Source organism: Nannobrachium achirus (genome assembly GCF_963921795.1).
Source record: "Nannobrachium achirus genome assembly, chromosome: 22".
In the NCBI taxonomy this organism is placed as follows: domain Eukaryota; kingdom Metazoa; phylum Chordata; class Actinopteri; order Myctophiformes; family Myctophidae; genus Nannobrachium; species Nannobrachium achirus.
The window spans coordinates 7,464,215-7,477,700 of record NC_137829.1 but is presented as its reverse complement, the minus strand read 5'-3'; the positions used below and the strand labels follow the sequence as shown (position 1 = coordinate 7,477,700).

General features: G+C 42.1%; 1 protein-coding gene across 1 annotated transcript in view; it reads right to left on the bottom strand.

Annotated features, from left to right (window-relative positions):
* The window catches only part of nalcn (sodium leak channel, non-selective), a gene marked incomplete at its 3' end in the record, with an annotated part of 132,611 nt that overhangs the window by 22,553 nt on the left and 96,572 nt on the right, over positions 1-13,486 (bottom strand). The window contains exons 16-26 of the mRNA XM_080753543.1: positions 12,994-13,130; positions 11,725-11,866; positions 11,116-11,189; positions 9,509-9,610; positions 9,267-9,336; positions 8,349-8,440; positions 7,896-8,018; positions 7,241-7,297; positions 6,800-6,920; positions 4,713-4,844; positions 675-842 (exon numbers count right to left, since the gene is read on the bottom strand). Of these exons, the coding sequence (XP_080609669.1) occupies positions 675-842; positions 4,713-4,844; positions 6,800-6,920; positions 7,241-7,297; positions 7,896-8,018; positions 8,349-8,440; positions 9,267-9,336; positions 9,509-9,610; positions 11,116-11,189; positions 11,725-11,866; positions 12,994-13,130 (1,218 nt within the window). The remainder of the gene's footprint in view (positions 1-674; positions 843-4,712; positions 4,845-6,799; positions 6,921-7,240; positions 7,298-7,895; positions 8,019-8,348; positions 8,441-9,266; positions 9,337-9,508; positions 9,611-11,115; positions 11,190-11,724; positions 11,867-12,993; positions 13,131-13,486) is intronic.

Sequence of the window (13,486 nt, the reverse complement as noted above, 5' to 3'; positions counted from 1 at the left end):
GAGTGGGTGGGGTGCTGAGAGGTTTCCCACCGCGGAGAATATACTTTCAACAACGCAAAACTACCTTTGTTAGATGGGGACTCGCTGACGCTCTGGACCAGAGCTAGGGAAATCCCAGCCACATCTGGAGAAAGTCAACAATCGCTCACTTTATGTGAATCTCAGGCTCTACGTCTCAGCTCCAGAATGTACGTACATGTAAAGTTAAAGCTGCACAATATAACTTTCCTCTTCTACCCCGGATTTGAACCAGGGTTCCTGCACAAATGCTGACATTTTTACCATTGAGCTAATAGAGCCTGCCTGCTTGCTCAGGGGATGAACTGAATCTTGACCATTGGGTAAGAATTTGTGCTTAGGTGAGATATGACCTTTGACACGATCTACATCAATAGAAGAGCAGGGAGACAAAATACAACCTCCCCAATTGTATATGTTACCTGTATATTGTATTAATGCAATCATTACTTATTTTATTAATATTAAAAAAGTGACATACTGTAGAGCTCAATGTCACTAAATTTATTATCTTGTTGAAAGGTGACACACTCACAGTCGCGCACGCACACGCACACGCACACACACACACACACACACACACACACACACACACACACACACACACACACACACACAGTGATGAACTGTGCTTCTATTTTGTTCAGGGCACTGACCAAGAAGATCTCCTTGAATCCCTTGAGGACCTCCCGCACCACCTTCCTCATTTGGGGGACCAGCTTGAAGATTCGTAGTGGTCGCAGGCAGCGCAGCATCATCATCAGCTGAGCCCCCGACTCTGGTGGGACGTTGGGAGGCAGCCAGCACAGGAAGATCAGGCTCACCTACAGGATGGGAGGGAGACGAGAGACAGGGAAAGAAGAGGTGATGGGACAATGGAAATGATGAGTGGAACTAAATACAATCCCAATGTCCTTTTATTTTATTTAACCTATATACCGTAAATATCTAGCATTTGGTGCATAAGTGTACCGTTAGTTTATTTGCTCACACTGGCTGACTAGAAATGGTCTCATCCAACCAGCAAATCTGCCAAACAAAAACAAGATCAAGCAGATGCAACTGCGACATGATCTAAACTGCCATCTCTCATCCCTGGGCTAGACAGCAAGATGCCAACTCAGTCTCACATCCCTGTATGAATAATCTATATGCAAATAACATTTACACAAGAAAATTGAGTTATTTTGTAAGGAGCTGATGCAGAGCAGAGGAAACGCTAGCAGAACACGAATAATGAGAGTGACGAGTCTGAACCAAATAAAGTTGTTTACGGTCATTAAGAGGCGTTCTTCGTGAGCTTTGCAACAAGCTCATTATCCTGCAAATGTCATCAAACAGTGCTCCTGTAAGTCTGATCTGCCATAGAGGCCCCCCAGACGAGATGCGATATTGCATGAGATCAGAACTCGGAGCCGGGGGTTGATCGGTGTTCATTTCAAACAACAGCGATCCTCTGTCTTGAATTCGGGCCCGGTATATCCCGCTGTGCCAGTGAAATATCTGATACCTTTTCAATCGAGCCAGATATCCTGGATTGACCACCCCTAGCGATCTCGGGCCAGGGTTGAGTGGGGAAAAAGTTTTATTTTATTTTTTCTGGCAGTTGATTGAATAAGAAACAAGGCTCCAGCCTCCACGGAAAGACGGTCCTCAAACTATGTGTCCCGACCCAACGTGGGGTCGCGGAAGGTGCCATGGGCTCGCACATTGCCCACCAAAAGAATAAAAAATAAATAATGAATATGTCTATAAAAGAAAAGCTAAAAGTGAAGTTGTTGCGACCAGCGTGAAGCCAACGGACACGTTCCCAGCCTTTATACTGTGTATAACGTGTATTTGCCCTTCAACTAATATATATTGTTTTTTTATGAGACATGCATTGTAATTAGGCTATGCTCCCAAATACATATTATTATCGTCTGTTCACATATTCAATGAGTCCCGCAGTGCAACACCAAACAAAACAAGAAAAAAGAAACTGCGTTTGAAATTGCCTACTTTCCAGTATGATTTCAGTTACTTTACATTCCGTCCGTCTTTCAGGAGATTCTCTAGTTTCTCCATCCCCGCACTCTTCTGGAATGGTGCAGATTGTGGGCAACTCCAATATGTGTATTGACATTATAATAAATATTGGCGCTGTGGATTCTGTGTTTCTCGAACATTTCAAGGTCTCCCCCTTCTCTTTACAGTGTAGGCCTACAAAATACTAATGCAATGTGCATCAAATGACAGCGCCGTCGCGCGATGGTCATCAGCTACTTTTTTTTCCCTTTTCTTTTTTTGCGCAGCCTCTTTACAAGGCACGCATGGTGCTTTCATCAGTGCTACCAATTAAATATTAAAACGGCAAAATTAAACAAATATATTCGCTATAAGAGTCTCTCTCTCTCTCTCTCTCTCTCTCTCTCTCTCTCTCTCTCTCTCTCTCTCTGTGACATATTTGTAGCTAATAATGCAGTATTGATACTTTTACTCAAGTAAAGAATGGGAGTACTTTTACCATCACTGCATTAACTGTTCATCAATCAGCGTGAATACTTTCAGGTGTGTAGGCCTATCTGATCAATAGGAAATTGCCCATTACATTCTGCATGACATCAAAGCGACATGTTGCGTGAGAGAGTTTGAACTTGAACGATGTGCGCTACATCGTGATTACATAATACAGATACAGTACAATTAATTAAAAAGGGAAGAAACACGCAAATTAACCCGGGATATAGCCTATTATTGTGATTTCTCCAGATGACTTGTTGTGAGCTTGCAGATCGGCTATTTTTCAGACGCTGAGACTTGTTGAAGGATGAGTCAGTGTGATGCCAGTCAGATAGACCTATAGCCTGTAATGTTTTGACAATGAGGGTGTTCCAGGTGATCCCCAGCTTAATGATGGAGATGGTAACCAAATGGACCCTATTAATCTTCTTGAGGGCGTAAAATGAAACCGCCGTATGGCTCCATTTGGTTTCATAATCATGCGTGTTGAAATATTAGCGCTCACGACATTTTGATCTTGTGTTGTATGTCTTCCATTTTCGACACGCAACAACATCGCAATAGCCTACGGCGATACGGCGAAGCACAAATCAGGCTTGTCACTCACTCAACACAGAAAACCCAAAACCTAGCCTATATGCCCTTTGTCTTCTAGGTACTGTGCGCACACTGGCCGCTGCTCACTTTATAGATATTATAATTATATATTCAGCTATTTTTTGGCAAGCGAGACATCTGGCTCTGCATGACTACTAGATATTAAGTTAACTATAAAAATAAGAACAGATATTGCATCTGTGATAAAGTGGAAAGGATCCCAGCGCGCGTCTCGCTCCTCTGGTAGGTGTAAATTGTATAAAATCCATTGCCTCATCCAAGCCTTCAACCAACTGTCCAAAAAGGAACATTTACCTGTAGGGTTCACTTGGTTCCATACACTGTCAAGTTGCACTAGGTCAATTTAGAGCCCTTAATACACGGGTGCCTCGCATATTGTGCATGATTTGATTAGATGTTAGAAGAGAGGCATGCAACAGCCAACTCCGAGATTTATTATCTTATTATATATATATATATATATATCCAAATATATTATTAGCCTATCTTAGATATAAATATAATACAGATATTATCCCCACGTGTTGTCGTGGGGAAAGGCTTTTTGTGAGGTGATAGAATAACCTACACTCTGCGCAGCCAAAAAAAAAGGGAGGAGGAGCTGGCTTGATATAATCTGAAGCAATCCCGTGTGCTCATTCAGACGACAATAATTGTAAAGGATTTGTACCCGATGACCCGAGAATATCAAGCAAGTTTAATATTCTCGGAAGAGCTCCCGATGAGTCCCGAGGCCATAAAAATACCATTAACATAATCCGATCGTGTCGGGGTACCGTACAAACCCAAGACCGAGTCCGGGGCCGACCGAACGATTTTCCCGGGGGGTCATCCCGAAATCTGATCGGGATGAATCGGCCCCGGGATCTGCTCAGTGTGCACGGGGCTTTAGGAGACTGCCCATAGCATCTTTAAAGTCAAAAAACGCCTATCAAGATGAACGGGCTGACACCCTCTACCATACATGGGCAACTGGTGGCCCCCACCTTCACTTAATACAGCCCTCAGGTTAATATCAGAATACTGATATATTATTGATTTCAGCTGATACAATTCCAAACATGAAAACATGACCCGCTTTAAGTATACATTAATAGTTTAATGACTAGTATTACAATTGTATTGTCTTTTACTCTATTTTATGTACAACTCATTGTGTTTAACAAATAAGTATAACCATACATTTGAAATTAGTAGAACGGCTATTTTTGCTACCTTTTCAACTAAATGCATTTGAAATTAAATACAATTTTAACTTTTTAGGATTCCAATTAAAAAATAGAAAAAATAGCAGATCTAAAAGCTAAAAGGAAAAAAAGGTTTGAGCTTGTAGATCAGCTATTTTTGCTACTTTTGTGTGACATAGAATGACGAAGTAGGGCATTCATTACACAAAAAGTTTAAATACAAAGATAACAGGTTTCGGGCCCTCTGGAATGAGCGTGGAAATATAGTGGCCCTCTCCATCATCAAATTTGCCCACCTGCTCTTAACAATTCATTACACCTTAAAAAATAGCTTTATTTCAGGGCCTGAAACCTGATTTCCACTGCAGGAGGATGTGGAGAACTTGCCAGGTAGATGAAGATGTCCATGACTCCTCCAAAGTCTCTGATGACGGCGGTAGGGGTGAAGAACAGACCGTCGGCCATTATCTTCAGGTTCAGCTCGAGGCTCATAAAGATCACAAACACGTACTCTCCGATCTGTAACATACAAAGCATCATTCATGGTAATTCAGACATTCACATTTAACCCATTCAGAACGGGTACACATTATTGTGTATCATTATTTTATGCTTTAACTATTGAAAAATAGCAGATATACAAGCTCGCAGATCTGCTATTTTTGAAAAATCGTGAAAATGTGAATTTTGACCCGATTCTATAAGTGTCTTTTGAATCCTTCTAAGATTTTTTGAAAAACCTATGTTTCTATGTCAACAATCTGGATAGCCATCGTCATAGAAAAGGTCCTTTTCACTTAAATGGAGCTCAGTTGGTCTGTTCTTGAGAGACTACTATGTCAGTGGTTCTCAAACCTTTTCATGTGAAGGACCCCGAAAATGATATTTATTTGGCCACGGACCCCCATTCAACATTTAGTTCCACACAGAAGCAAAATTTGAGTTACAAACGTTTGCTTTGAAAATACATATATTCAAAGATTTACACACATTTTTACGACTTTTTCAAAAATAGCAGATCTACAAGCTCACAGCGCGGCACTCGGTGCCGTGCTGTGAGCTTGTATATCTGCTATTTTTCACTGGTTAAAGCATTCAATAATTCTAGGCCTATTCTTGTCTGATATGCATACTATGCAGATGGTACGTATGTAGTCTATGTATGTATATAGTTCTAACATCTGTCAGCCATACATAAATAAAGGAAAGAATGTCTCACAACTGAACTCAATCAAGACTCCAGACTTTATTCGGAACAGCAGCAAACAAAACAGTCTTTAAAGTGAGCTGTGAGACCCCTTTTCCTTTTGATTTTGCTGCACTTGCAGTTTGGCTCAGCACCGAAGTTGAAGAATTTACTGGCCAGACTTTACACTTGATTTTATTACCTTAGTAAACATTTTCATAAACACTTTATGTTTTCAATCGCTAGTTTAAAGTATTTTTTAAATTATCATGATATGCGTTTAGTAAATTATGGTCCCATTAACACAATCTCTTTGAAGTTCCAGGCTGCCACGAGTCTCCATAGACTTCCATGTAATTTATAGTGCACGGCTCATGCACGCCCATGCCTAGCACCACGTGTGTGCACGCTGTTCACAGCTTTCAAACAAAAGAATCCGCTTGGAAATCCGTTCAGGCATTCATGAGATGGCAGCCATTATGTTTTCTTCATATGTAAACAAACATGGCTGCCATGTTTGAAAGATGGGGTTGGTATGGGAGTTAAACATGCAATTTCGCGATCGCGATCATGCCTAGTACATTTCTGGAGGTCCAAAAATATTTTTTGAAAAAAAAAAAAAAAGAAAAAAAAATCTTCCAAATGGCTGCCAACTCAGGCAACTCAGGGCGTAGCATGTGCGGACGTCGGGAACAACTCGGGCAACTCGGAGTGTGGCACTAAATTAGTTAAAGGACAATTTTGTCTTTTTACAACAAGGGTTCATATTTTAGATTGTAATTAGAGAAAAGAGTTAGCGTCTCCGTTGTGTTTGTTTAAAGAGAAAGATCCTAGATCCATATTTTGAAGAAAGGGGCGTCATTTTCTTTCGGGAGTGGAGGGGAGGAGGGTAGTGGGGGGGGGGGGGATATTGTACTGTAGTGGAAAACCTACATACGAAAATGCGGTGCGGTGTTGTGTCGGGTAGTGTAGTGTCGGGCTAAAAACTGGTATGGAAAACCGGCTTATGACTATCTAAAATATGAACCCTTGTTGTAAAAAAACAAAGTTGTCCTTTAATTTTAAAATGATGAATTCTATTTTATGAATTCTCTTCTACTGATTGAAGACCCGTCCTCACTGCGGTGTGGTTTCTTTTCATGCCGAGCGGATTTGAATTAAACTAAAAGGTGGATTTAAATTAGACAACAAGGTGGATTCAAAATGGGTCGTAGAAACCAAAGGAGCTCCCTTCCTTCGTCCATATTTTTTACAGTCTATGGTCCGTCCGTCCATCCAGTTGTATTACCTGTAAAGAGGGTGCCTGCATGACCCTCGTGAAAGGCGACTCAAACATCATAGATATACAGGAGCAAATGGTCACCACAATCATCACCCAGTCCAGATAGGTCACCAGACCAAGAAGATCACTGCAGGAACAGGAACAAGAACACACACACACACACACACACACACACACACACACACACACACACACACACACACACACACACACACACGCACACACACACACACACACACACACACACACACAATTCAGCTCAGTGATCTTATCAGAACTTCCACAGAGCAACACACCAATGCTGTAGTTATAGTTTAAGTAGAGCAAGCCAGCTTGCATGCCGGTAACTCCACATTATTTAGTATATCAGTGATCCGGCCTTTATTTTGTAGAAAGAATGGATCAAAAGTAGGAGACCTTGACAAATCGGCAATTCATCAAACTTACTAAAGTTGGTGGTATTTGGTATTCTTCATGGCGCCCGTTATTGGGTCTGTTTTGGACCTATAGATATGAGTAGACAGAAATATAAATGAGTTAGGATGAGTGCACAAACATCAGTTGCATGTTGTTGGCTGACGTAGAATGAGAATAAAATCTACGTTTCTTAACCCTTTCAGAAAATGTTCGTAATAATGAGCGTGTAGCTCGCCAGATTTTTCAAATGAAAATAACTTTACATTTTCAGTTGAACATTTGACAAGCGCCAGACAATATCACGATTGTGACCAAATAAATCGTGATTTACGATATCACGATAATCAAAATATACCCGACATCCATTATTCTGGGGGCGGAACATTTGCCAAAAATAGCCGCAGGTAGATTTGGCTAAGAGATTTGGTGAAAAAAAGAAAAAAAAAAGAAAAACACTGTATCGTACGTATATTATAAGTACGTTTTAGCAGTGTGCTTTAAATGGCACAGGATATGCAGCTTGGCAAATAAAAGGTGAATTGATCCCAGTGCATGACGGAGGACAATTTCACGATTAATTCAATCTCCACGATACGATTATCGCGAGTGTTTTTTTATCACGATAAACGATAATATAGCTTATCGTCCCATCCCTACATACAACAAGTGGGAGGGCCGGCCTTACGCGTTGAAGCGAGCGCGGACCACCGTCCTGCAGAAGGTCCTGAAGCGGTGTTCTCGGCCCACGATGAACAGAGGCTTGTCAAAGTAGGGATGGTTCTCCCTGAGCTCCTCCTCCTGAACCTTCCTGCTCAAACACAACATCAGCCACACATACAGACAACCTGTTTCATCCTCATGTTTTTCTTACGCTAATGTGCATTTCAAATGCCACCAAATTAGATAAATTCATTAAATAATTATCGTTTTAGCTGCAAATAAGACCTGAGTGTAGAACGTAGAAGTTGGCATTTGAACCACTGAACGCGATTAACAATTTACATGACAACACAATAGTCTTCAGAAACTTGAACACGGCTGGCAAAGTTAGTACAGGCAAAGTCAGTATATTCAAAACAAAACAGCTTTTTTATTTTGTTACAACATTCTATTATAAGTTGACACTGTGTTTGCATACCGTTTCATCTCGGCCTGTTCCTTCTTCTCTTGGATCATCTTGATCTCGCTGTCTTCTCTCTGTGCGTTACGATAGCGTACTGTACTCGAATGCTAGAGTTTGGAGAACAACAGACTGATGTTTTATAATGCTCCACTCTCTTGGATTTCTTTGGAATATACAAAGAAACCTATAGTACATAATTCAGTAGCACTGAATGAACCTACAGTGTATGTTCACACCTAGGCAGAAAAGGGCCTAAATGAGAAATTGTGAGGATTGGGTCTACTGTCAGGACAGGATCACAAGGTGATAAGCACGAAGAGATGCCCAGCTGCAACAACACTGGCAGTAAGCTCTGCAATAGGACCTTTTGAGGTGTGTGTGTGTGTGTGTGTGTGCGTGTGTGTGTGTGTGTGTGTGTGTGTGTGTGTGTGTGTGTGTGTGTGTGTGTGTGTGTGTGTGTGTGTGTGTGTGTGTGTGTGTGTGTGTGTGTGTGTGTGTGTGTGTGTGTGTGTGTGTGTGTGTGTGTACCCGTTCTTACTACCCAGTTCTTACTACCCAGTGAGCACCGTAAATAGTTTTTAACCAACAGAGTGAGGACATTTTTGGAAAGTGAGGACTAAGTTGCGGTCCTCAATAAATTTAGGGGTTGTGTTAAGGGTTAGGTTTAGGGTTAGGGTTAGGGTTAGGGGTTAGGTTTAGGGTTAGGGGTTAGGGTAAGGCCACAGGAATGGAAGAAAAATTAATGGAAGTCAATGTAAAGTCCTCAGTATGTAGCAAAAACAAGTGTGTGTGTGTGTGTGTGTGTGTGTGTGTGTGTGTGTGTGTGTGTGTGTGTGTGTGTGTGTGTGTGTGTGTGTGTGTGTGTGTGTGTGTGTGTGTGTGTGTGTGTGTGTGTGTGTGAGAGAGAGATTGGGGGGGAGTGCGCGTGCTTACATCCTGCGTCAGTGTCTCCAGTGACTTTCCTCGGCTGATCCTTTGACTGGTGGAGCCATGTCTCAGAGACCTGCCAGATGAGTGACAAAGATAGACGGAAAGAGAGAGAGAGAGAGAGAGAGAGAGAGAGAGAGAGAGAGAGAGAGAGAGAGAGAGAGAGAGAGAGAGACAGAGAGATGAGAAAAAAGCCTACAAGTATCTTGCCAATGCGTATGGTGCATGTTGATCCGCTTGTCTCAGACCTGCGTTCCTGTCGGATGTGGTGCTGAACACTCAGTATGGAGCGCTCCTTGGCAGGCTGGCCCTCAATAGATCCACTGAGCATCCGCTGTCTGGTACAGGCCCTGGGAGAGGCACACACAAACCTCTAGCTTACACACCACCATGAAAACCATTCTGATCTACAGTACATGATGTTCTTATTGAACTACTTCCTAATGACCAGCGCAGAATTTAGAGTGTTTTCCCTGAGATTGGGAGCTCGGGGTCAATTCCCTGGCTGGTTTATACTAAAGAATGGGACCCAGTGACTCGCTGCTTCAGGCTGCCTGGCTCCGCACTCAGCATCAAGGGTTGGATGGGGGGGGGGGGGCAAGTCCCTGTGACAAACTAGCGTCATGTCCAGGTGCCAGTGGTGTTTGTAAATCATGGGGGAAGTACTTGCATATCAAGAAACAAATAGGCTCAACATTACTACTATACTGCCTAATGACAGAACACATCGTTTGGTCATCCCAAACAACAAACCATTCTGCCTTCTGTATGCAAAGCCATTCTAAAACATCACGATACAACAACAAACGACAATTCTTGTTATCCTGCCAATACAAAGTGCTTTCATGCGTATATGCGCGCATGTGTAACACAGGAAAACCACACGCCATACCAGAACCAAGCTGACTGTGTGGTAATCGCCGTGTGTGTGCCTTATTTACAGTATGGCTCATGTTGACGAGTTGTTTATTGGCATTGAGCGTCCATGCATGATAGGTGGCATTATGTGTGTGTGACTCTCTATGTGTGAGTGTGATTGTGGTGATGTGCGTGTGCGTGTGCGTGTGACTGTGACAGGGCCAGGTGACTGCAGACTCAACTGAGCTGTCGTTCAGATTAGCAGAATGAAGGGTTGATGAGAAGCAGATTGGACACGGTGCAGTCAAGCTAATCTGCAGTCAGTGCCAGCTTCGCCTTGCCAAACAGCAAATTATCCATTTGCTTAATCGTACCGGCAAATGAGTCTGAAGTGGGCGAATGTGTCTGATGTCTGTAAGAGATGTATGTTCGTGTGCGCACGCGGCGTGCGTGTGTGTGTGTGTGAGAGAGAGAGAGAGAAAGAGAAAGCAATGCTAGAATGATGTTACATTACTGGAGCAATGCTAGGTCTATTAGTCTTTATTATTTTCTTGGCCATCAAAAGTCTGAGGTCTATTTCATGACTTGGGATGAGCTGTATACTCACAGTGCATAATAATTAGCAAAATATGCTAAGTGGACATCAAAGAACATACTCGAAGTCTACAGCAAGTGTTCTAAGAATACTGATCAGTAGAACCATTACCGTGGTTGTGTAATGCATACCGCGGGTCAAGTTCATTACCACGATTATTATTTTAACATTTTAATATCTTTTTATTTCATTTTTCAAAACAACTTTTTGGGGGGCGATACCACGATACAGCGGGTAAAGAGTGATGTATTACCGCGATAACAAAAAATCTATTCTGCCCCAGCCCTACCGATCAGTCTGTAACATCATACAACTCTCCTGGTCTCCCACCTAATAAAACATCAACACAGCAAACAAGATACCGTCTGGATATGTTTGGACTGAAGATTGGATGTGTCTTACCGCAGGATCTTATTGACGGTGGTTTCTTTTTCCAGGAGATTGCGAGCGCGGATACTAAATATTGACCTGCGGAGCTAATAAACAACACATTTGTTACAAGCACTAACTAAATGAGCACAAAGTACATTTTGGTTTTGCTACTGTATCTAAAAGGCATTTGTCAACACTCTCTCTCTCTCTCTCTCTCTCTCTCTCTCTCTCTCTCTATATATATATATATATATATATATATATATATATATATATAGTGTATATAAAGTTCATTTTCTTCTGTAAAGAAATGTAAACTTATATATAGATAAAGTGCGCATGCAATGACATATTCAAACCTTTTTTGTTTTAATTTAGATTTTTTTATGGCATACAGCTCATGAAAATCAAAAATTCATCACAAAATATTACAATATTACAAGAGACCACTCGAAACAAGGATTTATAATACAGAAATGTCAACGTTCTGAAGTCAGAGTTGCTTGAAATCCAGTGTGTTCCCACAGTCAGTGATGATTTGGGGTGCTATGGCATCTGCTGCTGCTTTTTTTTTTATTTTTTTAGAGGGATCGGAATCTATATATCTATATCTATAAATCACATCCATATGAACTGTACCTTCTGGTCGATGTACTTGTTGTCTTCAATGGCTGAGCGTTTGGAATGGTCGCAGGAGGACGAGGACGCAGAGGGGAGACGGCGGAACAAACAGCTGGTGTCCTGCTGCTGACGATCAATAAACTGCTTCATAAAGCTTTCCCTGGAATGCACGCAAGCACATATTTTAACCATTTATTTATGTCCGCACAAAGGAGCGCATACAAGGACACAAATATTATAGGTGAAGTAAAGTTAAATTCACAAAATCATGGCATGATATCATCTTCATGATACGATAAGCCTGTCACACAGTATTCTACAGGTATAAGTAACAGCGTCTCTGCCATGTGTGGCGGCTGCCAATTATAGCCAAAGACAGCACAATATTTGCCAGCCTTTTTGCCTTCTTTTTTGGGCATTCCAAGTTGCTAAAACATACAGTATGTTTCTATGTCAGTTGTTCTCAAACTCTTTCATATCAAGGGCCCCTAGAATTATATGTATTTGGCCGCCGACCCCCTTCTCAAAATATTTTGTATCAGGGACCCCCCAGAAGCAAATGTCTGAGTTACAAATGTTCACTTTAAAAATTAGATATTCAAAGATTTGCAGATCTACAAGCTTGCAGTGCGGCACTCGGTGCCGCGCTGTGAGCTTGTATATATCTGTTATTTTTCAATAGCTAAAGTATAAAATAATTCCAGGCCCCTCCACCTTGGGCCCTAGTAACTCAGTCCCACTCCCCCCCCCCCCCTGTGACGCCCCTGTTCCCAGGTTTAAGCTATGGCTGTTGAAGGAAGCCACAGCAGATGGGCTGTGGAGGAGGATGTCTGAGGGGGTTGAAGGCCCCATCTGTGTACTAATCAGCCTCTAAATGATTAAATTGATTCTGAAGTCTTCTGAGTGGAACACAGTTCGGCTCTGCTGCTAATCATCACAGGCTATATCAAATGATGAGCCAGCCCACCCCTTGAACATATCGATGGTTTCGATCTACCTTGGACAAATCGATGGTTTCGATCTACCTTGGACAAGTCGGACACAATTTTTTCATCTTCTTTCTAAAGACACACAGATGCCAGGAATGACCGTGTAAAAGCAAACATGGCTGCTCCCTCAATTCAAGTCGCTCTGCACGAGAGCATTGGCTTTGATAACTGTGCTGTATGCGTTCCATGCCATAACTTTGAACTCAAGAGTGTACACATCTTTACACTCCCAGCGATCTGGGATCTCTGAGGCTTTTACAGTGCACATTATGTGATCCTTGACTGTATGGCTGCTTACCTGATCCTGGGCACAGTGAAGTCAGATGGGAGCTTGGAGATCTTGACCATTTGTGGTCTGTTGGGGAACTTCTCAAAGATACGGAGTCTGAGAGGAAGCTTTTCTTTGGTGTCAGCGTTTGCTTCACTTTGCTTCAGCTAAAGTATGAGAGAGAGAGGAGAGAGTATAGCAATTAGTTAATGTACAATTCTGCAAAGTAGGCCAAAAAGACGCATGTTGCAGGTTTGGATGAGGGAGAAAAGAACACAGGTGAAGTAGGTGTACTGTAGGGCTGGTAACTGGGGACAGGGGGAGTTGTAAGAAGATGACCTTGGAGCTTTCTCTTATTTTCTATTTATTTTCTTAAGAAAACACAGCGAGAACAGATCTTTGACTGAGGTTTTGGGGATGCAGATACACGGGTTGGCCTGAGGAGGGCAGCAACACACTTACCTACAGCAACACACACAGCGCACTATGCACATACAGACAGTGCTGAGGTCCCACTTACTTT